Here is a 27,078-nt window from a genome sequence, read left to right on the forward strand (position 1 = left end):
CTATTCACGAGCAAATATTGGTTCCAGTGAGGAAAAGCAGCCCATGTTCTCTTGGAGATCGTGCAGGCCCATATTAAGAATTTTAGACCTCTTTGGCATAGCACTAATTGGGAACTAAGCTGGATTTGTGATTATAAAAATTGGGGTAGTCTTGATGAGCAAGTAGTCTGATATATATTGTGGAGTGATATTACGTGTTACATATGATGGGTACAGCAAGTCCCAGCTATGTATACTATGCTTGGAAACTATTTAGATATTTGAATTCTATTTTAATATAAATGAATTAATTTTTGGTATCTATGGGAAATCCTTCAGTGTTAGCAACAAGTTTGTGCTCTCCCCATGTTAACAGATAGCTTGAAAGGCAGAGCAGATGTTAATAAGCACAGTTACAGAAGTTTAACCTTTACAAGCAATGAAAAAAAGCCTGGCAAATACTAATTCTTCTTAGCTCAATTACTCTTATAATGCACTGTCATAAAATGAAATAGAGCTAGAATCTAAGCTGCTGATTTGTAAATAATTGAATATCTAATTTAGTGTTTATTTTATTTGCTAATAATCTTGTTTACTGGCATTTGAATTTATTTTCTTGCTTTTTTTTTTTTTTTACAGTTAGAATCAAATAGTCTGGTGTATGGATTATTTGCCTGCATTTGAAGAAAGACTTTTGACTCCTAAAAAGGTACATTATAAGAACTGCTAAATAATTCAGTAATAGATAGCCAGTGCAGTAAGCGTAGGTTTTTACATATTTTCAAATGCAAAAAGGTAAAGCAAAAGTGTTAGTAAGAGAAGAGGGGATAGGACACAGGTCTCCTCTGCTGAAAACACCCTCTCCTCTCTCCTCCTCTCTCCTGGGTTACATAACCTTTTCTTCCCCACAGTTTCCCCTCTTCCTTGGCTAAAGTTGATTAAAGAGTTCTCATTTCTATTTCAATCTATTTTATACAGTACTTATAAGACGCCTTGATCCTCCAGTTTGTATCTACACACATTTGAGAAAAAACCATCATATAGGTGCTAATTTGAGCTTCCAAATTGAAGGTTTGGATGTTCAGTTAAGAAGCATCGTTACATAATAAGGCATTATGTACCAAAATCCTCATGTCAGCTTTGAAACTTAAGCTTATGATGAAATTAGACATTTCAAAATTGAAGTTATTGCTGCATTCTCTCTTCATCTCAAGGCCAAACATGTATTCATAATCCCTTCTACTTATTCGTTATTTCTTAACATACAATAGCAAATTAAGTCCACCTGAGTCTTTTAGATAAATAAAACCAGATCATACCTGTTTTGGCCCTGATCCTATTTTGGAATCTGCCAGTTTAAGCAAGGTAACCCTAACAATAAGGGTCAAGCTAATTACAGTTGCTTAGAAATCTAGATTTTCTAGGTTTGAGCTGGGTCCTGCCTGCCAGCTGGAATTTCTCTGTAGTATTTGAAACTCACTTTTTGAACAAGGACTTGGACTGAAAAAGTCTAGCAGCAAACCAGTGACTTCCTAGTTCTTGACTCCATGCTACCACTTAATCCCCAGCTTTCCTCTCTACAGGGTAATTAGAGACACCCCAGAAGGTAAGATGAAACTGGCTTCTAGAAAGGTTTTATTGGTGAGTTCGTGCCATAGGATAGGTGTCATATTGGGACCCAAAGCTATACTGGAGGTGGCGGAATGTTTCTGCATCTGGCTGAGACTGGCTTAGGGTGAACCAGTGCATCAATCCTAGGAATCAAGAGAAACTTCAGTGTATACTACTCAGAGTATCAGTAGACACTTACTGAAATTAAGCCTTTGACCTCAAACTGGTAATAAATAACAGCATCTCAGAAGTGAAAAAGTATGTGGAGGGATACAAAAGATAAGACTTTTAAGGTATAAACTGATCTGTGAGTCAGTGGCTAGTTTCAGTTTCACACTTCATCATAGACTTGCTTTGTCAGCTTGGGCATATCCCTTTGCCTTTAGTTTTTCTGGCTCCCTATTTGTGAGATAAAATAAATACATCACCAAGAGCATGACAGAATTAAGCTCAATTTTATAATCTATCAAACAGGCACAGTACTCTTCTCATAAGGGCTGTTTGGTATTTGACTAGAGGTTGTGTTCTTTCAACCACAGTGGTTCAAGTTACATGAGTTCCACTTACGTCCATAGTCATTACAAAAGACAATTATCATATTAATATAAGAAATCATCAGCAAGCCTGTAAGCAAGCCTACCGCATTACCGTGCAGTAATTTTACTGAACTCTGAACTTTGTATGCTACTTTTTACTTCATCTATTTGTTAGTGCACAGACCAAGACATAGAGGAGCCATTTCTGATACACTAGAAGAAACAAAGCAAAATACAATAGGAGCAAAAACATAAGGGAGTTTTTTTATTATCATCAAGCCTTTATAACCTGTTACAGCTAAAGAGTTAAAAAAAAAGTTGAAAAATTAATTACTATTCCCGATTAAGTCTTTTTAAAATCTTTTTTTCCGAGATAAAATTTGTAGTTAAGTTCTTAGTTTAAACTATTGTTACTCAAGGTAAATAAGATCTGTACAATACCTTGGAAAAAGTCTGATGGTAGTAGTCTTCCCTAATTGACTGAGAGTAGTTGAAAGCTGTTTTTTTTCTTTCTGGTTTCTTTTTTTTTTTTTTTTTTCCTTTTTTTTTTGCATGGAAGGAACTTCATCTCCAAGCTGGTTAGAATCCTTGATCCAGTTTTAGGATTTGAACTTTTCACAATTTTTACATTCAGTAAACAAGTACTCCAAAACCTCACTTATGTGCAGAATGCTTCATTCTTGAAATATTGTACTGTTCCTAAAATTGCATTTAGATAAAAGCTGTTCACCTTCAGACAATGAAACCATTTTAAAAAAAAAAAAAAAACAACAAAGGAGAGGAGATAGCTTTGATGTGCAGAAACAATCCTAGCTGACTGTTCTGGGAACGATCTTCAGAATTACGTCATTATTTATTCTTGGTGCAGTCCAGCAATTAAACAAACAGTTTTATATATAGAAACAGGGATGGGCTTAGCTTACTTTTTCAGGGTCATTTTCAGAAACATGGACACCGAAGATGTGCAGGCTCATATTACCCAACACAGCAGATACGCTGTGTCTCTGTGTGTGTATGCATATGTGTAATGTTACATGCTATCGGCAAAGTTGATAATGAGTGAAGGAAAGTCAGAGATTCCTGGTGGATATCAGTTGAAATTCCCCTATTTGGGTAATAATGCATGTGTCATTCAAGCCACTAGAGATATGTCAGGGATCCCTAAGAAGCTGATGGGGCTGAGAAAGAAAAAAACCCACTACATTTTAATATCAATAACACTTTGTGGAAAAAATTCAGATGACTTAGTATGTGATCATTCAAACCTTCTGTCAAGTAAATATTAAAGTGAAAAAGAAAATCTTGATTATGACTTCTGTCAGCTAGTGATGTGCAGTATAATTTACTGTAATAGTTATATGAACTATAATACAGCAGATTCATTGCTGCAATTCAAGGCTTGGTTGAGACAACTTCACTACCTTTAAAGACTGTCTGTATAGATGGTACCTCATGCACCAAGATTTGCATGGGGCCTGCCTCAGAAGTTTCTAGGTATTTTTTCATATGTGGTACGGGCAGGACTGTTCTTGAAGGATCTCTAGATTTTTGCTGTTGTGCTATATAGCTGAAGGTGATCTGAACATTTACATACTGGCCATCTCTGTGTTAGGAGTGTCTCTCGTCTCCAACTAGGGGTCATAACATAATGCTTTCAGACTGCAGGCATTATAAATATAGTATGACATTCTGTAGGTTATAGAAAAAGTGGATTGATACACTTCAGAATGCATCTGTAACAAATGAAACAAAGTGGATTACATAGACTTCAGCAGTTAGAAACATGTAATAGTTTAACACAAATATATGTTGACTTTTAAAGACCATTAGGTCTTTCCAACACTTAACATTCACAGATTTTAAAGATGAAGCAGGAACAAAGTGTATCTTGACAATGGGAAGAGCTAGATACAGGGGGATTTCGTTAAAGAAAATTCAGACTAAAGTAGGAGACATGGCGTTAATATTTTTGCTGTTGCAGATCTCCCAAGTCCCAATATAAATGATTATGCACGGAATATGAGTTTTCGCAGGCTCTGAAAACTTGCCAATTTTATTACTGCAATGTGTCAAAAGGACCATGAGATATAAATGCCACAAGAAAGTTAGCAACTTCTTCTATCTATGCATAAGATTCCAAGAATTTTGTTACACATAAAAAATGCTTTGAAAGTTTTCCAGGGCTGGGAATAATTTATAAAATCAACTGGTTATAATTTTATTGTATCTATATTTGGCCTGGTTTTAATCTGTTTAAAAAAAAATCCAAGACAAAACCAAGAATTACATGTTGCAAGAACTGCCAACCTGCTGCTCTGTGTTCTCTCTACGTGTCGGTTTTCCAAGTGTGACGTGCCTCAAGTCTGAGACCAAAATGAAAATGAAGTACTAGACATGTTTTGTATAAGCCTCTGGATATTAAGTACTGGAAAAGGCTCCTATGCAGAGAGTCTTGCAAAGAGCTCAGTGTTATAGAGCTCAGTTCTGCTCCATAGACGTCACAAATTGCAGCAGTATTTAAGCAGCATTCTTGAAGGGAAATGAATGGAAAAGAATACAGACAGACATCGTTAGGATAAGAGAAGCAAAAAGGAAATAAGTTAGAAAATTCCAGAGGAAAAATAGAAGAAAGAGAAAAGTTGAACGGAGAATCTGAGAATAATGCAAACAGCATCACGGGAAAAAAGTTACAAAGAAACTGTCAGATGTTACTTGAGTCAGCGTTAAATGATGCTGTGGGTATATGACACACAGAGCTCCACTGCAGGTGCACGTTCCTGGTGCCCTGGTGCCCTGTGACATTCCATTCACCCAAGCGGATGTTCAGAAGATGGACGATAATGTGTGTGTCCCACTGTGTACACTAATGGGAACTGAGTAGCTCTACGCAAGTAACTCAGAACGATGCTATTTCTAGGGGGGCTGAAATGCAGCAATGTCAAGTTTAGGCATTATGTGCCAGTTTCGTTGGGGAAACTCCTGGGCTTTGAATCACTTGGGAGATCGTTTTGTATGTTTTTGAAATTTGAACGTTAGTATGTTTCTGTGGACAATAGGTAATAGTCACCAGAGATAAACCAGAGCTATTTCACTGAATCTACAGATGGAAATTTGTTTCTCTTCTTGCTAATCCAATTATATAATATTCCAGCATATACTCGTGAGCTTTCCGAGTTAGGGTTGATGGAATTTGAATTCATTTGAACTATAGTTATCAAAGAGAAGCTGGAGTGGTGGGGAATGGTGATTAAAAATAAAACTTTTATAAATTTATGGTACATACGTGATAGATTTAGTAGTGATTTTGAAAATTCTACCCTCAAAAATTAAAAATTTACTCTTTGGCATTCTTGAAAATCCTCCTGTAAGACCCCTGCCTAAAATCCTTTCATCAGTAGTCCCTGCTGTGGTTGCTAGCAGAATAGTTTCCAAATCTGTGTTTAGTCTTCTTTGGACCTAGCTCGTGGTAAGCCTTATCATCTCACAAACAGAAAGAGACTTCTGTGTGGTTTTGAGTCTCCATAAAAAGACTATTTATTGTGATCTGCTGAACAAACTTACGTGCGAAAGGTAGCCATTAAAAAAGGCAAGTCAGTTGCAAAACTTTTTTTGCCACCTGACCACTGTCTTTTCATAAACAAAAAGAATAAAAATGAGAGTGGTCTAAGCACCGTTCTGAGAGTTGAGGAAGCAGCTGGGAGCTCAAGAACGAGACTGCATTGCTGAATAATAATTCCAGTTTGGAAACAATCTCAGTTGTTTAGTAACTATGATCTATTGCTCTTCGATAGTAGATTATAAAGTTGAAGAAAAAAAGAATGCTGAGTGACAGAGGACCCTAGAAAGGAAATCTATGTTTTTATTTACAGAGGGAAGCTCTTACAAACAGAACTATGGTAAAATGCAAGCTAAGAAAACAGTATCTATTTAACCCCAATTTAATATTCCTAGGAAGACTGCTTTATAGCAGTTGTGGATTAAGATAATTTTGCCATGCTCTAAAATCACACTAAAATTAGTATGTATGCAGGCCCATTTTGATATATTGCAGCAACATCTTCTGTTTAGACAACAAATCACCATAGCAGTGTAGTAGCCCTGGTTACCCTTCTAAGTTCAGTAAGACTAAAGAATTCATCTCTTAGCTAAGTATTGGCTAGCCAAGCTACTGAACATTTCTTCCCTGTTTTCAAGACTGTGTGGCTGAGAATATTTCTTCCTTTTAATTTATTGTGGAGAAGCTTGTAAAATACAGATCAAAACTCAAGTAAAAAAACAGTCATCCTATTTATATTGAAAAGTCTGGGAGATGAACTCTTAACATTTTGTACTCAAAAAATGGCACTGAAGCTTTAAAACATTTGAATATTTCCTTGTACAACCTTATCAAAACATTTAGTCAGTTGTGTACTTTCTCTCTCTCTCTCTGGCCTTTTACAAAGGAGTAAATCTTTTTTCTCCCAGAACCTGCTGGCAGATTCCAAGAATAAGATATAAGGGAAGATAATAGTGCTAAAGTATTTGTTTTCTACAGGATCCTCTTAGTTCCCTCTTATTTAGTATCAGTTTTTCTGAGCCTTCTTTTATATATATTTTTATATATATATGTGTGTGTGTGTGTGTGTGTGTTAGCTGCATCAAGTTAGTGGGGAAAAAAGCTAAGTGTTTTTATTCAGTCATTATAATACTGGTTCCCTTAAAGAGTGTTAAGAGAAGCTAAAGCTAAGTAATTAACAATTTCAAATGTCAGTGCTTCATCACTTGAAGCCAAAGAGAGGACAGTAGCTCTGAATTACCTCTCAACTACATTCTGGGTCAAATTCCACCATGACTCTGTCTGATCCCATTTTTAGTGGCTGGCAGGGGTGGGAAGGTTTAAAGGTACTTTCTATTACCAAATACCTAATTAGAGTCTTTGCCATCATTCTGTACCACATGAATCATGCAAGCTTTCAAATTCATACATGTTAGAAGGTGAATCTTGATTTAAAAATAAGCAGACAAAAGCAACTCCAGATTACAAGAGATGCACCCAACAATTGCATGTTACTAGCCTCACCAAACTTGCTGTTATCACAGTTAAGTCATTTTTAACTGATAAACAGCAAGAAAGATTCTTGGTCTTTAAGTCTTCCCCCTCATCTTGTACATGAGGGATATTATTTCTCATGGTTTGAAGCTGAACTTGAATAAACTGGAAATAAAAACAATAGAAGCGAGAAATATTATTGACAAATACATGTATCAGTTATGTCTTATTCTTGACTAGGTGGCTAGCCAACTGTGGAACAGGATATTAGGAACATTATTTGAGAGAGGAAGCTTTGGAAAGGATGACTATAGAATAAAATCGAAAACTTTGGCAAAAAAGTGTATGAAATTGCAAATTAAGAAAAATTAGTGCATATATTGCCAGTGAGTGTATTTTCAATGCATAAAGGTAGCTCACAGTTAACCAGATATTAAGGACTTCACATAGAAAACATAAAAGGGTTTACGTTTAGTTTGAGATGATTCTGCAAATATCCAAAATTCTTGCTATTACGTCAAAAAAAGAGTGAACATATTTAATAAGTTATAATTACAAAGTATTACAAAATCCTGGAGCAAGTTTCTGACCCCACTTGCAATTCTTAGACCCACAATGTTAATTTAATTTAGGCTATCTTTGAGTGAGAGCTAAGGAGAACTTTATCCTAAAATAGTCCTTATAAAAGGATTGTAAACCTTGCTAGCACCCAGCTTATGGAGCCGGAAATAAAAATTGTCAATTGCTAAGCCCACACACGACAAGTTTCTTTAACAACCCTCAGTTACATTTCTTTATGCTGTTTGGCATATAAATAATGTACTCATTTAATAACTCTTTTTTTGGCAGATGTTTGCTTTTGGATTCTATTCTACAGTCATAGAACTGGAATTCTGGATGACTAAGGAAAGCTTTAGAGACAAATGTTTTTATTTTAAAAAATTAAGTTATTTGTGGTTGAACTGTCACTCTGCAAATGAGAAAGCCTCACAATCACAAAAATCCTCACATTTAAACTTTTGCACTTTTTAAGAGTCACTGTTTTTTTACAGTATAGCTGCGTATTTTATAAGCAGTGTGGATTTCTGGTCAACTGGTTTACATTTAAGTTTTCCAAGCATAGATTTGAGACTGATCAATACAGCTGGTGCTAGAAAAGCCCTACTATACGTGTTCATGCAGAAAAAAGTAATTTTGAAGGTAAAGTTTGTTTTGGTTCGAAACTGCACATAGACAACATGGCAAGCAAAATGACCCTTTGCAATTGTAGCTAGAAACTGCAAGAGTCACCACTAGCAGGAATAGCATCCAGATAACTTGAACACAGGAACTACCAACATAATCTATCCTGTGCTAAGTATATTTGCTAATATAAGCTGCATTTGTTCCTACGAGACTTTGGTTTTATTGTTATTCTAGAAGAAACCTGGTGCAATCAAAGCCGAGGACAAACTGCAGAAACAAGCAACTTGCTAACTTACTTCCCAAAAGCATATAAACCCCACTGGTGTCACATATTCAGTGACCTTGAAACACGTGGTCTTGGTTTGGGTGTAAGAAAGAATCTGAGACACTCCCAAACTGAAGGCAGTATCTTTTTTTTTTTTTAATAAAAAAGCACAAACTTAAAACATCAAGCAATGACAAGAAGATATACAAAATTTCATTACTGTTGATGAAAGCAAGCTAAAGAACACCGTAAGGCCAGGGAATACATCCTAAGGATTTTCATCATTCACCTGAACGTTTTCTTGTATCTGCATACGGGCAGACTCTTTGGCTTGGTTATTTCAGGGTTAAGTGGTTTCAGGGGACAAGACCTCTTCCACCTTTGTTCACAATTTGTACCTACTGCCCAGAAGGACACACCACTAACTTGCAACCTAACCTAATACAGTAAAATGCCAAATCACAAATAAGCAATAATAACATACAACAATGTTACTCGTGGTGGTTTTAAAGAAATAAGCCAAATCCTGCGTTGAAAGAAAAAAAACAATCAAAAAAACATTACAAAAATTCCACATATATAAACAAAAGGTGATTTAATCTCAATATTTAGAAAATATTATTTAATTGCATTCTATGACCTTGATCTAGTGTACAACATAAAGCTACAACTTTATCACCTCTTCATATACCCTTCATTTTCACCTGATACAAATCTAAGTAAAAAAAACACTGCCAAAGCTGACATGCAGTACATGTGAAAAAAACCCAAACCCACAGTTCATGTAGCATCTGAATGATGCAAATGCATAAACAATACCTGTTTTGAAAGGTTGTTCAGCTCTCCTTTTCTGAATCAGGCTCTATAGGCCATGCATTTAGGACAGTTATGTTCTTATTCTGATTTTCTGTTCTCTTAGCACCACTTCACAGGCATTCTCAACCTGAACGTTTCTGACCTTATTGCTTTGAATAAGCAAGTGTCTCATGGAAAGACTTATTTTTACATTAAATGAAATAAATTAGAATATAGGGCAATAGCAACCCTAAGACCTGCATCATAAACCACACACTAAAAATAAAAATGTTCTGATATCAATACAGCCAAATGAGAAACAAGATAATTAACACATTTTAATCTTGTTATGGATTTATTTAATATTGAAATTTGCATCTGCAGAAAAATGCTCACTTTGGAAATCTGTCACAGCTCAGTCCTAGACTATAAGTTAACAAATTCATAATTCACACTTAAAATACACAGTAAACATTAAACCTGAAAGTGCACAGTACAGTTTTTACTGAACCTGAATAAAGAAAATCAATATTTTCCCCTTTACGATGGAGATTACATTGATCGGTTGTTAGAATTGTATAAATACATATGTGCAAGTCATTATAGAGAAAGATTTTGTAAATAGCTAATGTAAATACATTAGCATGTAATGACACAGGACCAACCCTTTTGGCAATGGCAGTTTGTTACATAGTTGTCATATCAAAGTTCAGCGCAGAATATATGTTTTTAACAATATACACATTCACAAACTATCGAAAGAAGAATAACTTTTCCCTGTTTTATGCTACACAGAATGCCAGAAGTTTTATCTTCCGGGTGACAATAGCTTTACTGAATTTATTGACAGATGGCCTATTTAAGACATTAAAATGCAAGTGCTATAGGACACAGAAAGAAGACAATATTGGAAAAACTGCCAACACTTTTGGAAAACCTTACTTAGAAAACTATTGCTTTTTATGAGAGGAAATACGCTCTGGTATAAAGGAGTAATTCCAATGGTATACCTAGGTTTTTCACTTTCAAGTGAATGAAGTGAAAGAGCTATCAAAACTGATTAAAAAAATAAAGCATCTTGAAAGTATATGTAAGGCACGCAGCGAATTAAACTATGTTGTACCACCACAGAATCTCTGTCCAGTCTAGACCAAAGGAATGCACTTCGCAAAATCTAGCAAGACAGAGCTGTACTGAATTTGGAATGTCTAAAAATGAAAGTATAACTTCTAGTAAAGTATAACTTCTAGTAAACTACAGTTGTAGTTTACTGTGACAAAGGCTTATGATGATGATCTCAAATTTACAATTGAGTCCAAGTATGTTCTCCTAAACAAATTCCTGACAAAAGACCATGATGTTTCAAATAGCTCCATCACTGTCAATCGAAAATTGGCAGTTTCCAGAGTAAGATGTTAATGAAAATGGCAAAACAAAGTGATACGTCACGCAGCAGGTCACACATGCTAATCAAAACACAGTACATTTTTAGCTTTAACAAGGCATCATAACTTTCAAAAGAAAACACCTTTATCAATTTGTTTTAGCACTTAATTCTTGCGGAGTTGGTGAAGAACTTAATTTAGTTCATTCAGTGATATTATAGAATTGGTTAAAGTGCTATAGAAAGAATAAATATAATTTGCATTTCTCTATTAAAAACATTTTTTATTCCTCTTGAAACTTGCCTTCAGTAATAATTAACTCAAATGTTAAAACTGATGGAACAGCACTAGTAAGAAACAGCTGGTTATCTTAGAGGGCATTTATTAAAATATTTCATCTACTTGGCCAAAGTACTGTGCAAGAAAAGCTTATTTATGCCCTGTGTTGAACAATCTCATTAGTCATCTTTTGCTTTTTCCTTTAGATATTGCCTCTCCATAGGTCAGGTGAATAAAGTCAAAGAGTTGCGTGGCATTGGCAGCATTACCCAAAATTCTGGAGAGTTCGTCCTTTGACAGTGTCACTAGCTCTGCAATGCTTTTAACGTGGTTCATCAAGGCACGGCAGTTTTTTGCATTAATACCTGGCATTTTTAATAGAAGGTCCTGAGGGCCGGGGTTATACTTGTCCAACTCGGGAAGAATTTCAGAATCTGCTGTGACAGCCATTGCTGTTTCTGCGTCAGGTTGGGGATGGTTTTGTTTTAACTCTTCAAACAGTTCAGCAGTAGCATGGGGAGAAGGACACCACAGGATACGTAACTTTGGGAAATGGAGCGTAAGAAGAGTTAGTTTAGAAGTAACATCATTACTGGAAATTTCCTGATGTAGAGAGCCTCGTGGAATCAAGGAGAAAGATTTGTTAGGATCAAATTCAATCAGGAGAATTGGTCGCTTATAGTAACGGGACATAGAAATGCATTGTGTGTACAGTCTTCCATTATTTAAGGAACCAATCAGATCACTGATACTCTTCCGCTCTACACAGATATCAGGAGTTAAAATGTAATCTCCAACTTCCAAAGTAACAGGCTCAATGTCAATACCACGACGATGAATCAGTGACGGAAGCTCACTACGAAATTCCCGCATATCCACTACTACAGTTTGCTGAACACTCTTCTGTTCTTGTCCACCTGAAGAGCAAAATAAATACAGTTAACCTAATACTTAGCACCTCTGATTCTCATATAGTTTTCCTGTGTGCTGCCAACACTTCTGTAATGGATGGACTTCACATTGCAAATTATACCTCAAATTCAGCAGTATATTAAATCCAGACTCTATTCAATTTTTCACTGTTATAGAGAAAAATCAGTTGCCAAATTATATACTGTAGTTTATGGAGTATACTTTGCAGTTTAATAGAACTATCATGCCACCTGCTATAAGCTTTGTATATGTGACAATGAAATACGTTAAACTGTAGATGAAAATTATTTAAATGCATCAGGAAAATGTTTAAAAAGTTGCCTGCAAAACAAGATAACGAAGCTGATCCTTTTTATTTCCAGCTGTTTCTCACAGAAATATGGCATTTTATTGTAGGAGTGATACTTTAGCTCCTATAGATCGATAGAAGGACACATGAAGAGACTGCAGCATCAAGGCCACAAAAGACATAATAGCAAAGATTAGAGAGCAGGATTGCAAAAATGACAGCAAAGAAAAACAGGGTCAGAGCTTTAAAGATGAACACAGAGTATACGTGTCAGAGGGAAGGAACAAAAATGTGGTTAGAACTGCAACAAAAGAAAAAAGATGCTTTATTGGCAAGAAAAAACACAATCTGCAGTTGTTTACCCAGGCAATCTGTTTTGCCAAGATCAGAAGTCGTCCCCAACATTTACTAGCTCAAGGACAACACTGCCTTTGACTATCTGTAGACTTCTGTTTTAATGTATTATTTTCTCTCCACCACCCTACAAGCAATACTAGACAGTCTCACAACCAACAAGCTGCCTAGAAACAATCCAAACGATATCTGTCTTAATGGTAAAATACTTCATTAATCTGTATTTTCTTTTCAAAGAAAACCATAATTCATTGTCATTGCACAGACAGAGGTAGATGGAGTAAGGGAGACAATGTTTCTTTACCAGGAAGACCCAGACACTTTGGACAGGATTTAAACGCAATAGTTACAGGTCTTTTCCAAAGCTCAGATCTGCAAGCCCAACTGCAGGAACTGCTCACCTGCTTTACGTGTGTCGGTACAAAAAGAGGCAGGTTTAGCATCTCTTAGTAGGTCTAAGTTTGTTTCATCTCTTCCTTCTCTTTCTTCAGGAATAACCATGCTGGCCTTCTCTCTAAGGAACCACAAAGAAAGAAACACTAAAACCTGCTATTACCTGAGAAAATAGATCAAAATATTTTAATACCCTTCAGCCAGATATAAAATTATATATAGTTTAATACTAATTGCAAACCTGATCAGAAATGTAATTTACTAGGTTTTCCAGATTGTTGGGCGAGACGCTATATTTTTATTTTCAATTGCTAGCACTTTTTAGCACCTGATTTTTTTATTTTTAGAACTTCTCAGGGCATAAGAAACAAAGGAACTAATGACTAGTAATAGCAATATAACCTGGTGAGAAGACACTGTCAGTAAAAATACTGTCTTATACAGTCCAAGAAAATAATTGTTTTGTTCCCCAAAACGACTTAAGTCCTAAAAGCCTTAGAAATGTCTTACAAGAAATGCTACCTGCAGACAAAAACACATTTACAGAAATGAAATTCATAGACAGTTAGGGAAAAATACAAGTGGTGCTGTTTAGCCTTTGAAACTTAATATTAAAAAAAGCTAAAATTAATAAATAAAGTATCAGGTGCTTTGAAAAGGGAGGTTTTGACTTTTTGTTGATTCTCAATGGGAAAGTTCTCTTAATATCTGAAAAGCAATTGAATTAAAAGTTTATTTAAAGCCTTCACACGGTTAAGAACTTCACTCTATTTAAAATGTAAGCACATAAGGGAATTACATGAAACATTAATAATAAAGGTAGTAAACTAATTTTACCGAATGAGTTTTTCGAAGGCCTCCTTCTCTTTTCTCAGAGCTGTGAGATAGCGCTGTTCTTCTGTTGAGCCCCCATACACAAGGAAATAAACCCTGTAGGTTTGGAGTAGTGGCGGGGGGGGGGGGGCGTGAAGAGATAACAAAGCTTCAAATTAAGTTAAAAACACTCACAACCAATATTTAAGACTAGTAGCAGTAACTGCCCGACAAGTTAGTCTTTGCCTTAAAAAAAGGCAAGTGAAAAAAACCTCTTTTTTTTTGTAAAGATATCTTCTGTAAAGATATTCCTAAATCAGCAACAAAAATTCTTATATTCAGTGTTCCCGCTATTCCCAGTGGCAGAAACACTGACTGGAATTCTGGGATTCAACCAGAGTGGACTAAGAGTTCATTCAGCCATTCAGCAATGACACAGAGCAAGTATAATGGAGAAGTTCCTGTCTTACTGTTTTACAGTCTTCCCAGTAGAATATATATAACAAACTAAAAAATCTGCAATCATTGAGGTTAGGAAAAAACACCATTTAAGATTTTAAAATGATGTATTTGTACAAGGAAATCCTAGGTTCTACAAAGAACAAGCTGTCATTTCTGTCACAGAGATGAACACACTGACAAATTACGTTTTATTCTGCAAATAGGGATTTATATGGAACATATAAGAATTAATAATTACCTTAAGGAATTAATTGCCTACAGCTTTTCAGCACAGTCATTTTTTTCCAATATATTTTAATTAAGGTACATTTTGACAGACTGGTAAGATTTTATTCCTATTACTTTTTTCATGTGGTGCATCTCCTAATCCCTACTTGCATGACTGCATCTGATTTTCCTGCTCTGAAGTGTGGGAACAGTGATGCTGGAGGCAGATACAACACATGCTGATTAGGCAATTAAAAATAAATTGTGCAAATAACCCAGTAATTATCCTCATGCAATATACTTTGTGACTTCTGTCATTTATATCTGCACTAGGGTGTCCTTACCTGGATATCAGGTACAGATACACTAAGTACTGCCAAACTGATTTCCATTTTCAGTTACGTTGCACGTATATAAAACTTTGACTGGAAAATTACAACTTCTCTGTTAAATTTACACAACTAATTTTCATGAGGTGATTAAGGTATAAAGCATTATAAATCAAAAGGTAATAATTTAATATGCCAATAAATTGTGTTTCAACTGTAGTAAGTAAAGCGTGTTTATTCTAAGACTTAAGAAACTGCCATAATTTATTTTCAGAGCGGTAGAGGTATAACTACAGTTTACTGTATTCAAGAAATGTTATATCAGGCAGCCATATAAATGAAAGATAATGCAAAAAGTCATGGTACTGTTACAGTTTCTGAATTACTGGTCTTCAGCATGACCAGACATCAGGAAATGTGAAAATTAATTAAATCCAAAATGAAGCTTATTGTGTAAAAATCATACTATAGAGACAGTTTAAACTGAGACTACAGCACCTCAGAATGGATCTATTGCCACTAAGATCATCTAAGCAGAGGTCTTGTAGAAGATGGAATGAACACTCCCCCCTCCCCTCGGTATGTTTCTGCTGTTAGGGGACTAAATACCTGCTGGGAAGTAAAAATTATCTTTTGGTTGCATCAGACATTATGCTTTTGCTTTAAATTAAGAAGAGGGCTAAACGGGAATTAAAAGCTAGGTAAAGAAAATCACTAGATGCACGTTCTGCCTTGACTGCTGAAACTGTACTTTTTATTTTTTCTTTAAGACTAAAATTACCCTGACCAAGTCAACTTGCCTCAAAGGCTTCCCAGGCCTGCTTGCCTTGTAGACTTCCAGTTGCCGAACAAAAGTGAGTTCTGCATCATATAATACAACGTATCTTGGTTCTACTTCATGCAGTACCCGAGTGAGTGCATAGGGATCACTGCAACCCTGCAACGGATGAATAATGGTGAGTGGGTTCTTGAAAATACCGTAGTAACAATCTGAGGGTAAGTTCACAGGGAAATCTTCAGGAACGGTCTCCTCAATAGTGCTTTCTTGGCTACTGCTTAATTCTTTGTTATCTTCCACCTCTAATTCCTCTCTCTTTTCCTCCTCGGTTTTCCCTATCATTTGGATTATAGTCCGGTCTTGCTGCTTCTTGTGTTTATTTTGTTTTGAAGAAGCCATGAGTTTGGCTTTTTTGGCTTGAGGCCCTGTGTCTGGCCTGGCATTTCCTTTGGACTTGATGGCTTTTCTGTCCTTAATCCACACTTCTCCAGCCTTCTCATCCTTTCCGAAGGTTTTGTTATACAGTCTTGTTAAAAAAGCTTCTGCTCCAGCAATAATATATTCCCTGAGCTGTGCACAAGCTCGGTCATCACTGGCACAAATAAGCACTTGCCCTGCAGTCAAGAAACAATATCATGTTTATAATCTGTTATGCTGCACTTCTTATCCAGCTACAAGACATCCTTGAGCAAATTGTTTTTAATGATCCTAGAAGCATGCCTGCCAAATGCCTTTACGTTTGGTTGTCACTGTTGTTCTGGACTTTCAGGGAGTCTAAATTGCATGATGTTTTGTACCAAACAAGATTAGAGAAGGTTAATGGAAGTTCAGCATTCCTTATTCTTACACCATCTACATTAGTGAGGTTTTCCTTTTGGCCATCTGAACCGAGGCAGATGATAGAGCATGTACTGAAACATACTGGGACAACTTTTTTTTTTAAAAAAAGTGCAATAAGAGAAAAATTAATTTAGACCATTCCAATTTTCAGCCTTTGTCAGCTGTGTTGAAGAGTCTAAAAAATACGTTTCACATGGTATTATTGACATTTGTGGGCCTTGAATAACAGTTCTCCACAAGCTGACTCAGATAAACTCCTACAACACTAGATGAGAGAGCCAGTTCTTATCCAGAGTCAGAACACTGTGGGTGGGAGAAGAGAGCACTTTTTTACCCTTACTATTTCCTAAAATAAAACTTGGTGAAATTTAAGGGGATGAAAAGCCCTAAAATAGGAAAGGCAGCAAAGCAGTTAGTTAGAAACACACTTGCCTTCTACTGTCTACCCCATTTAGGTACATCTCCTGGAGAAGCAAATTTTCAGGTGCATGAGAAGAATGTGTGAGATGAAAGGGCATAAACCAGAACCCCTATATTTTTGGAACCTGAACTTGAGAAATGAGTGAATGGTACCTTGATTATTTTAAACTTCCATGTTATTAGTTTTATTGGTTTTGAGACTAAGGTATCGGTACGACATTGAAGTGTAAGTTAAAGTATTTTTTTGTAATAATACAGGTTCTTTCCTAAACAGTATTGCATAGTAACCAACAGCATTTCTCTTTTAGAGCAAGAAATAAATAGGAGTTTATGTAAAACTATTTAGTTTTACATAGTTCATGTACATATGTATGTACGTAAACTACATATGTACATACTCTACATATGTACATAAACTCTTTAAGCCCTCAAATTATTAAATTTAAAACTAGCTCTTTAATAAAACTACAGTAAAGAGTTAGGCTCCTTCTCTCAAAAGTCAAGTAAAAGTAAAAACTAGCTGTACTGTGAAAACTTACATCATTCAGTATTCTCTCACCTGGACCACCAAGGTCTTCACTGTTCTTATTCTCATTTTCAATCTCTTTCAGTACTTCTCTCAAAGCTTCCCATTTTGGGTTACTTTCTAGAACCAATTCCCTTTTCACTTCTGAAACAAAGTAAGATTGAACATAGCAGCTCTTACAGCCAAAATATGCTTCAGAACTTTAAATTAGTGGCTAGATGTCAATAGCGTGATGGTTGTTGGCAAATATAATATTCAACAGCCTACATATGCAACTTGTTATGCTAAAGGGTTGGAGAGCACTCTTACAGAAACATTTAAAAATCGGGATAAGTGCTTTAGTGAAGAAAAAAGTTAAAGTATTCACTTATTCGTCAATTCTGAAACTCCTGAATATATTTTCCTTAATAAAAGCAATGTCAGACTCCTACCTGTTCACATAAAATAAAAAAGATCAAGCTAAACACCAATCTAATTCAAGAACAACTCCATAAAAACTCTCCAAACAATCAGCTGAGCAAGCTTGGAAGAACCACTTACTTCTTCATGATTCTTTTTTATGTTATTATATGCTTTTTGAACGAAGATTATGTCTCAACTTATCCCAGCTAACAGATTGAGATCTTTTGTGGTGTAAGATCATGTAGGGAACCTTAGCACAAGTAATAATATGCAAAGCGTTTGAAATCGTGTGACACTCTCAAACTTAAAATGAGGAATGATCAGTACCATTTTCCTTCTTTACATCACTTTTTTCAGAGGCTTTGCCTTTCTGATTCAGTTTCTCATCTGCAATGCGATAAACTCTAGCTCGAGCATTTACAAACATTGAAGTACTGGAGTCAAGAAACAGCCAACCTAAAGTGGAAAAGAAAGCAGTAACAGTTTGACATTTGCAATGTGTATGTGTTTCAACCCTTTCCAGTAAAAGCTCCAAATCTCTCATCTGGAATACCTGTGCTACCTGCTTGCTAAGTAATTACTAGCTTAATAAAAGACAGAAATGTAATGCAAATCTCACACTGTTAAGTAACAGCAGTTAAGTGGGAAGATGAAAGCATTATCTGTCAATAAAAACCTACGTCCTTCTGGCTGGTTATATAAAACCTAATTAGATACCTTCATATGTTTGAGAATGTTAATTAAAAATATCAACGTTTCACTGTTTCATGCATTAACTTGTATGGTTATTCAGTGTTTACCTGAATTCTCACCAAAAGCTTTTTCACTTGCTTTCAGTGACTCCAGAAGATTAAGGAAAGTCACACAATCATACTGAGTTAGATACAGTAGCAAAGTACGTAGGACCTTCAAATCCTGGACCAAAGATTTTGTCTTAGCTCCAAGCTGATGCCAGAGAGGATCTAAATAGTGACGTATTGTCTAGAAATATAAATGGGAAAGTTCAGGACATCATATATATAGTACACTAACCAAGATAAGAATGCATTTTCCGTTAGAGGGGATGCCACTAGTTTCCCAAAGTTATTAAACATACCCAATTAAAGATGTGATGGTGAGGTATTTGTTTTGATAAGTAATCATTTTTTGCAAAGTTAACATAATACAGATGCCTTTATATAAAATATTTCAACAATTAGCAGACGTATATCGTTTAATGCTTTCAGTACATATTTTCCTTTCCATATAATAATTAAATACTGGTAAAATAAAAAATCCCCTTATGTTACTGGTACTGGCCTGTGCCTTGATTATCTAGTATCCTTTACATAGGTAAAGTAAAAAACATTATAACGTCATTTAATTTTCAAAATAAGATGAGTACCACACAGATATGCAACCTACAGAGCGTAAGGAAAAAAACCTCCAAATATTTAAAGTACAGAAGGCCTCACATCAAGGTTAAATCATAGGTAACAAGTACCCATATTTCACTACGATGGCTGAAGTTTATGATTTTACCCTACAGAAAGCATATGTATGCCAAACATTGCAGATCTTCCAAAAATAACAATGCACACGCAATTAATGACATATATAATGATAAAAAGATACAACAGATGCATACGTGTGCATATTATGTATTATATACAGTGCTTCTCCTAACAGAGAAAATAAAAAATATAAGCAGGCAATTCAAGAGGAAAAAAGGTGTGTGTGTATGTGTGTAAATAACTGCACACTTCTCTCTCAAGTATTTTGAGCTGAAATTGCAGCCATCTTAATAATAATAAATAATAATATTAATAATATACCAACCATAAATCAAGATGTTCTTACTGTAGGGACTTTGGAAATGAAGGAAGAACAATTATACCAATACACAAAGAACCCTACTGGCAACTGTAACATCACCATTACAGATTAACACAGTTTCTCTCCTGGTACCAGTAACAAACATGTCGTGGGAGAATAGTCAGTTGCTGCTGGTTATCTATTTTACAAATAATACTTTTGTTTGCATGGCAGACAGTTTGAAGATCTACAGCCCTTTAGTTAGACACAGCAAAACAATAAAAATGGTTACCTTGTCAAAAGGTTTACCAATAGCATTTTCTAAAGATAGATCTTCTACTTCAAGAGCTGGATTATAACGTTTGAGTTCTCTCAGACACGCATTCAAAATGTCCAGGACTGAAGTCTGGATAGCAAGCATAGCAGGGGTCATTGACACATGTATTTCCACCACTTCAGGTTTATGCTTCTCTAAAAATGAGTTCACTGCTATATGAAATCTAAGAGGAAAACAGCTTATTAAGATTTACATGGATGGTCTTCTTGACCTACAATTATTCAAAAGTTCGTATAAACTACAATTACAATGGTTTTAAATGTAAACAAGTAAGTTAATTGCAAAATACATCAGTTTCTACTGATGCGAAGACTGCAATCTTATGAACAGCCTCAGAAACCCATCTATTCCACAATTACAACTGTAGTTATTCTACTCACGTGAGCCTATAGTGCTGGTGAATGATCCATGGAAAATTACTGCACTAGATTCTACACCATTATTACACTTAACAAATATTAAAGTAAAACAAAAAAATCTCATAAGGGAGAAACTGGAATGAGTTCATAAATCCTTTGTAATGACATGGATTCACTAGCACATTCTGTGACATAGAACACTGCCTGTAGAGCCGATCTGGCTGCACAGGTACACAGATGCTAGCCGATTTTTAATAAAAGAATGAAGCTCAGAGAACGCCGTGTCTGCTGACCTCTGAAACTCAAGGGACATCTCCCTTACTGCATGCTGCACCCCCAGGTCTTTTCATGATTTGGAAGCCAAGGAAGAAAATTTAGAGAGCTTCTATTCAACCTTTCCTATCCCAGTCATGTCCATTTCTACTTCTTTGTGATACTGAAAGAAAGACTGGAAGAGTTTACACTGCAGAGTAACAGTATGTTAAGATGGAGTGAAACGCATTCTAGACTGGACGAAAGGAACAAACGGGCAGCCCTCCTGCCCACGGCAAGAGCACCGAACGGGTAATCAGCTAAAGTGCCCGGTTCCATTTGCGGCTCTGCTCCTGAAAGACTTAACGCATGTCACAAACTTGGCAATTTGGTTTCTATCAGTCATCAAGAAATAGTCTTCATACACAACATACATGTAAAAAAAGATTAAAAAAATCTGACATGTAGAAAGAGATCCATGGAGTTTCATCACAGTTGGAAACAAATACCTCCAAGAATGACAGAACTGAGACACTGTATTCCTGTTACTTCATGGCTTAAATACTCTGTTTAATAAGTGAAGTTTTTCTTAAGCTATTGCGAATGTCACTTTCTGCTGTGATTTCTATTGGCTAAAAGGACAACTATACCATAAGGTTCAGCCCCTTATAGATTTCATTTGGGTCTATTTTCAAAAATACTTACAGAAATTTAGCATCTTTAAGATCACTTCTTCTGCAAAAATTCAATGACATTTGTTTGCGAATATGAGAGGGAACACAGAACAGCAGTGTGACTGCACACACCTCATTTTCTTAGGAACCCACCGTAACATCCTTAACTTTTTTTTTTTTTTTAAGTTTAACTCTCCAATGAAGTAAAGAGGTGCCTTACCTTGGCCACAGATAAAGTTTCCTGACAAAAAGATTTCTCATCACTCTTTCCACGTGGCAAAAGCCAGTGTTAAATGCAACTGCGTTATCTGTAAAAGCTTTAATGAAGCCTTGCTTATTCTTCTGGCGATAAAGTCGCAAGATAAATGCTTCCTGACAGGACTCAATGATTCTGTGTGCTTTGTATACCAAAATGCCTGGCAAAATAAAAGGTTTTCAAGTTACAAGGAAGTAAAGAAAGGTCAAATTTTGTATAGATTTTCCCTCAAAACTGTCTTATTAACTTTTTTTTCTTAAATAAAATACAATAGGAATTGAAACCTTCTAAAATGATGGTTGAACAAACTTTCCAGGGTTCAAACTGAGCAATTCCTGTGTTTCAGTACCATGGAATCCACAAATAACAGAACTGGGTTAATGATGCATCTTTAGCAAAAAAAAACACCCTTGTGCTTTACTTCTAAAGGAAAACTTGAACTTGAGCCTTTTAAAAGAAGTAAAAGTGAATGCAAGACATAAAACACTATTACAACAAGGCAAGTTCGGTATGTTCAAGATTGTGATATTTGAGTTGTTTTGTTAGAGAAGTTCTGGAATTACAGACTTGTCAAGTATGTTTCATTGGTAACAGTTCAAGTGTTTACATAATCAAAGACTTTCTGAAAACATTTATTTTGCTTTTTCTCCCCCTTCTGATACTCATAGTCACACTTGAGGACAGAAAGTACCACCAACTGTATGAGTATACCACTAATTTTCTATGGGTGTATTAGGACAAAAAGATTTATCGTGCACATTTTAGTACAGAGAAGTGAAACAATAGTTTAACGACATTAAGCGTTTGAGGTGAATACTTCTGGGATTTACACTTCACTCAGCCAAGACCTGCTAAAACCAAGGCTTATTTTTGCTCACACTTAATTGTGTTAAATAGCACATTACATTTTTTCACTCTTCCCCTAGTGAAGTGAGGCCTATGTGGTACTTTTATCTGTTCCAGTGGAACAATAAATGCCTTTCTAAAATGGAAGCAAAGGAGATCAAACATCACAGGTTTTACCTGATACCTACATAAGCTGACAAACTTACAGTACATTTAATTTCTATAACAAGTTTCTTCAACTCAGCCATTGATTTTAATATGCCTTGCCTTTGTGAATGAAAAAGCATCTATGAGAGAAAAACTTCCACATAACTGCTAGCTATTCATGACCATGTCATGCAATAATCCACTAAAAGGTATTTTTCTATCTAGATATTCTTACCTCTCTCCTATTAAGCAAATTTTTCAGGACATAATGATTGTACTCATTTCTGAACATCTTCCAGTTTGTCAAGATGTGACTCCGAAAGGACATTACAGGAGGCACAGAATTTGTAACAGGCCAGTAAGACTATGTGTTTATCATAATACCCTCCTACTTTTAGTCAGTATTTTTCTGCTTATGAAAGGAGTTCATACTGCTACGTAAGCCTGAGTGGACACAACTTGCCACTGTTTACTACACCAACTTGCATCAGTTTCACTATGCTATTAAGTACATCATTTCTATTTGGCCCAAACCACCAGGAATAATTCTTCTTTACTCAGTGATAATTTCTTATCTTCATTTAGCTGAATTTATGAGTTCAGCAGATGTTAATTCACATGTGATTCTACATTGATTTTATAAACAACATTTATAAGACCTAAAAACACTTTACTGATTTTTTTTTTTTGCTATGGTAACTCCTCAAGACACACTATTACAAGTTTTTGTTGTTTTTGTCGTACAATTTCACACACCGATAATAACACGTTTCCAACAGAACCCGAGTTTTATAGGAAGCAGCGTCTGTCAGAGCTGCTGTCACACTGACCTCCAGCGGCAATGAGAAAACTGTAACAACTCTGTGTCATTCTAGGACAGGACTAGTTTCTAAATCTTTGGTGTATTTCTTCTTTTCATACGGACAAAGTTCAAAGATGTGTTTTCTTTCTTTTTTTTTTTTTTTTCTTCTTTGGTAGGGGAGAAAGGTAGAGAGGAAGGAGTCAAGGGGAAGAAGAGAAATTAAAGTAGGTTGCCCAGAAAATGTGTTCTTTTTTTTTCACCTAGAAATACCAGAATTGGCAAATCTGGTGTCCTTTGGCTCTATCATAAAACTGTTCAAAATGTTTTACAGATTAGAGCTTGTCATACATTGACTAGAAGGAGATACAGCTTCTGAAGCGGAAACTTACATTCTTCTAAGCGTTCAATATTCAGTTATCTTTAGCCATTAAGATGTTAACATTTAGATAATAGTAAAATATTCTTATATTCCTGGCTCTTAGATATCTATTTTAGTAGCTCTCCAGGCTGTAACAGGGTTTCCAGCTTAGACAAGAACATAAAACAACGGTGGTTGGGGGAGAAGGGGAACAGAACACGAGAGGGGAAAGATAACTGTAACATCTTTCACGTGTAACTTCTATATAACAACAAAAAAGGTCACAAGCTATTCCCCAAACCTTTACAGTGATAGTTAACAGCATTATTTTATAATACTGCTATTTAGATAATGTCCAATGTGTGTCAAGACAGAGATTAGTAATGTCTATCTTGTCAGATGACTTTCTGATAGGGAAAAATCATCCGGAGTAATTTGTTAATGCAAAAAAATAGGTAGTGTACATGGTTGATAAAGCATGACATCTAAAATCTATTTTAATCATAGGCCGGTGTCCTATAGACCACAGGAGACTATTTCACCAAGTGCAATCAATTATTCTTCTTTGAAAGCCAGTCTGAGTTTTATGTTTCTTATGTCAATGGCATAGTTTAACTGCTGATTTGTTCTCCAGCCACTTGTGATATCAGAAAGCCATACAAATGCATGATCCAGTATCTAAAGATAATGTGGACGTTTTCAAATTGTATGATTAAATAAGGCAAACAAGTCTGGAGCAAAGAAAACCATTAAAAAAGAAAGGAACTACATATTTGCTCCTCTTACTTGTGTGTCTTTGTGGAAAAAAAAAAAAAGGAATAATTCTCCAATCTCAATACCAGTTAGTAGAACTCTTCATATAGAACTAAGCTTTATGTATTTTTAAACAGAACAGTCTTACCTTCATTTCATTAAACTCTTACCGGTAATGAGGTTTGCAGGAATTCTGTCAGTAAGGAAATCCACCACTAGGATTCGACTTGTTGCAAAGATGACACCTCCTTGTGTGTAAAATTCATATCGAGTGTTATTTGTAATTTCATTGGTAACACGCCGAGGAAGATGAACAACTCCATCTGACCTCAGCTGATCAATAAAATACTCCTAAACCAAATACAATAAAAACACAAGACTTCATTGCGGTAACTGATGAAAAACTTCATTACACATACTCTGTTATTTTGAGGAGCTGTCCAAAACAAATTAAACGTATAACATACTACCTAAGGAAGTCAGTATGATCATGACTTTTTTTTCTTCTTAGGTATACTTTGTTCAGTTTCAAACTCATCCACGTGATTTAAAAAATTTATGTACTTTCAGTAGTAGCTATACAACACTTAAGCAAATATGAGCAACTGACACTCAAAGGAGCTTACATTTTCTTATATTTTAATAGCTCTTTTTCAAAGAATAGGCAATTTTAATACTGACTTAAGAACAGATAATTGGGAAGAGATTGTCTTTTAGTCCACTCATCTGCTATCAGACAACTACAGCAGGTAGGTCATATACATCAAGCTTAATCTGATAAACTACAGCTATAATATTTATTCACCTATGGTCACTACAAAAAATCCCAGAACATCACCTCCCTGATGGGGGGAAATCTCCCTGGTTCCAAGGAGAACAGAGCGGCGTTTTTTGTACAAGCAGGGACAAATCTGTCAGCAAGTTTCACCCCTTTGTGCTCACTGGCTACTTACAGATTTCTCCTATTGACAGTTTGTGTACATAAGCTTATTTTAGCTCGTCGTTATTATTAGGACTTGATCGCGCTGCACGAGCAGAAATTCGGACCTTGATGTGATCCTGAACGCGTCTGGTCTGAGACCTTCTCCGCAGGGAGCGGGAGGGCCGGGGCACAGCGCCCAGGCACGCACCCCGCGCGGCCGCCCCGGCCCGCAACCCGCCCGGCCACCCGCACCCCGGCCTGAGGAGCCCCTCCGCTGGGAGGGGGCGGGCAGCGACCTCCTCCCCCGGGCCGAGACACTGCCAGGGCCGCCGGCGGCCCCCGGGACGCGCCCGCCGAAATCGAGAGGCGACGCCGGTGAGGGGGAAGGGGCGGGGCAGGCGCGATGCCGCTGGCGGGGGCTCCCCTCACCTCCTCGGCGGGGCTGGTGTTCAGCACCAGCACCAGGCTGGCAGGCTCGCAGTAGAGGCGGAGGAAGCGCAGCAGCAGGCGGTCGATGCCGAGCCCGCGGGCGCAGATCACCAGCCCGTCCTGGTGGAAGAGGTCCAGGAAGATCTGGCTCTCGTGCTCCAGCAGCGCCGCCATGGCCGCCGGCCCCGCCGCCGGTGGAGCGGCGCATGCGCGCCAGCAGCCGCGCCCCCCCGCTGCCGAGGCGGGCGCCGCCGAGACGACGCCCCCTGCCGGACTCAGGCGACGCGGTCCTCCAGCGGCGAGCGCGGCAAGTTTTCCCGCTCCGAGCGCGAGGCCCCTCAGGCGAAGCTCCGGCGGGCGGCGGCGGCGGCGGCAGGAGGAGGAGGAGGAGGATCCTGAGGACCACCGGCGTGGAAAATGAGGTGGGGAAGGGACTTATCTGCCCTGCAAGCCCCTCACAAGTGCTCGTATTGAGGCGAGCTGAAGCCCCCCTGCTCCTCGTGTGGGGGGTGTGTGCGTGCTAAGTGTAAATGTGAGATGGGGGTCTTTTCCCTCTTTTTTTTTTTAAATTATTTGTTGTTTGTTACTAATTGCTTGCATTTCTTAAGCAACAAAACCAACTTGACTGAACTTCATTCCTACATTCCTACACGGCATCACTACCTCAATATTTTCCTGGTACCTCATATTTTACTGTCCCTACCTCAGTCAGTGCACAAAAGGCTCTTTGTTCCCCCAAGGGTGGGAGACCCTTCAGACCTGCTTTCAGAAGCAGCTGAAAATGAAGGACACTCCTCAGAGTTACCCTGTAATTCAGCTTGGTGAAGGGTGGGTGAACTTGTCTCCAGCCCCTCTTAAAATAAGCAATTTTTCTGGGCCTACTGCAGGGGAGATGGATGCCACTTCAGCTGGGTCAAAATCACCCTCTGAGAAAGTGAGGGGGAAGACTAACAGCTTTTTTTGCAGAGCTATTGGGCAGAGGGACAGCGTACAGCCAGCTTCTTCTGTAATGTGAATGCGTGGAGGATGTTCCAAATCTCTTTTATTTACACTGGGTATTAATTCCCATTATTTCCCCCAATATTGTCTTCTTTTGGTAAAATGCCATTATCAGGGCATTGAGTCAACTGTCTCATACATTCAAATAAATAGTTTAAGTTCTTTCACATAGTCACATGTTGGCATTTGCAGTGGGTTTTTTGTTTGTTTTTTTCTAAGGGAAAATAAAGTGTACAAGTGCTAACGTTCTTTTACTACATATTTACTCAAGTTGACACTGTTAATGAAGATGCACTTTACAATGCTTTATTTGTAAATTTGCCACATGGTCAGGATTATG

General features: G+C 37.0%; 1 protein-coding gene and 1 long non-coding RNA gene across 4 annotated transcripts; one reads left to right on the plus strand and one right to left on the minus strand.

Annotated features, from left to right (window-relative positions):
- Positions 1–614: 614 nt before the first annotated feature.
- On the plus strand, positions 615–21,672 carry LOC137676028 (uncharacterized). Of its 3 annotated transcripts, none has more exons than XR_011050039.1 (3): positions 615–688; positions 15,615–15,800; positions 21,413–21,672. It is a non-coding gene; the product is annotated as an uncharacterized lncRNA (long non-coding RNA). The 3 variants fall into 3 exon arrangements; XR_011050040.1 differs by lacking the exon at positions 21,413–21,672 and adding an exon at positions 18,648–20,633; XR_011050041.1 differs by lacking the exon at positions 21,413–21,672 and adding an exon at positions 18,168–18,575.
- On the minus strand, positions 9,737–25,925 carry ERCC4 (ERCC excision repair 4, endonuclease catalytic subunit). Its single transcript, XM_068422489.1, has 11 exons — positions 25,740–25,925; positions 24,559–24,739; positions 21,447–21,642; positions 19,897–20,104; positions 18,611–18,791; positions 18,138–18,266; positions 17,442–17,552; positions 15,645–16,236; positions 13,871–13,963; positions 13,042–13,154; positions 9,737–11,981 (listed from the first exon to the last, which is right to left on the minus strand). Exons 1-11 carry the CDS (start codon positions 25,911–25,913, stop codon positions 11,248–11,250), a joined length of 2,712 nt encoding a protein of 903 aa, XP_068278590.1. The 5' UTR covers positions 25,914–25,925; the 3' UTR covers positions 9,737–11,247.
- Positions 25,926–27,078: the final 1,153 nt, after the last annotated feature.

The sequence above is a fragment of the Nyctibius grandis genome, chromosome Z (genome assembly GCF_013368605.1).
Source record: "Nyctibius grandis isolate bNycGra1 chromosome Z, bNycGra1.pri, whole genome shotgun sequence".
Classification (NCBI taxonomy): Eukaryota; Metazoa; Chordata; class Aves; order Nyctibiiformes; family Nyctibiidae; genus Nyctibius; species Nyctibius grandis.

What these genes read in the sequence shown, in the direction of transcription:
- ERCC4 (XM_068422489.1), bottom strand. Translation starts at nt 25,913, where the DNA reads ATGGCGGCGCTGCTGGAGCACGAGAGCCAGATCTTCCTGGACCTCTTC. An exon ending in ACACCAGCCCCGCCGAGGAG is followed by an intron (nt 24,740 to 25,739) that starts GTGAGGGGAGCC and finishes TATTTGGTTTAG; the next exon opens with GAGTATTTTATTGATCAGCT. An exon ending in TGAAGACCTTGGTGGTCCAG is followed by an intron (nt 16,237 to 17,441) that starts GTGAGAGAATAC and finishes TCTTGACTGCAG; the next exon opens with GGCAAGTGCTTATTTGTGCC.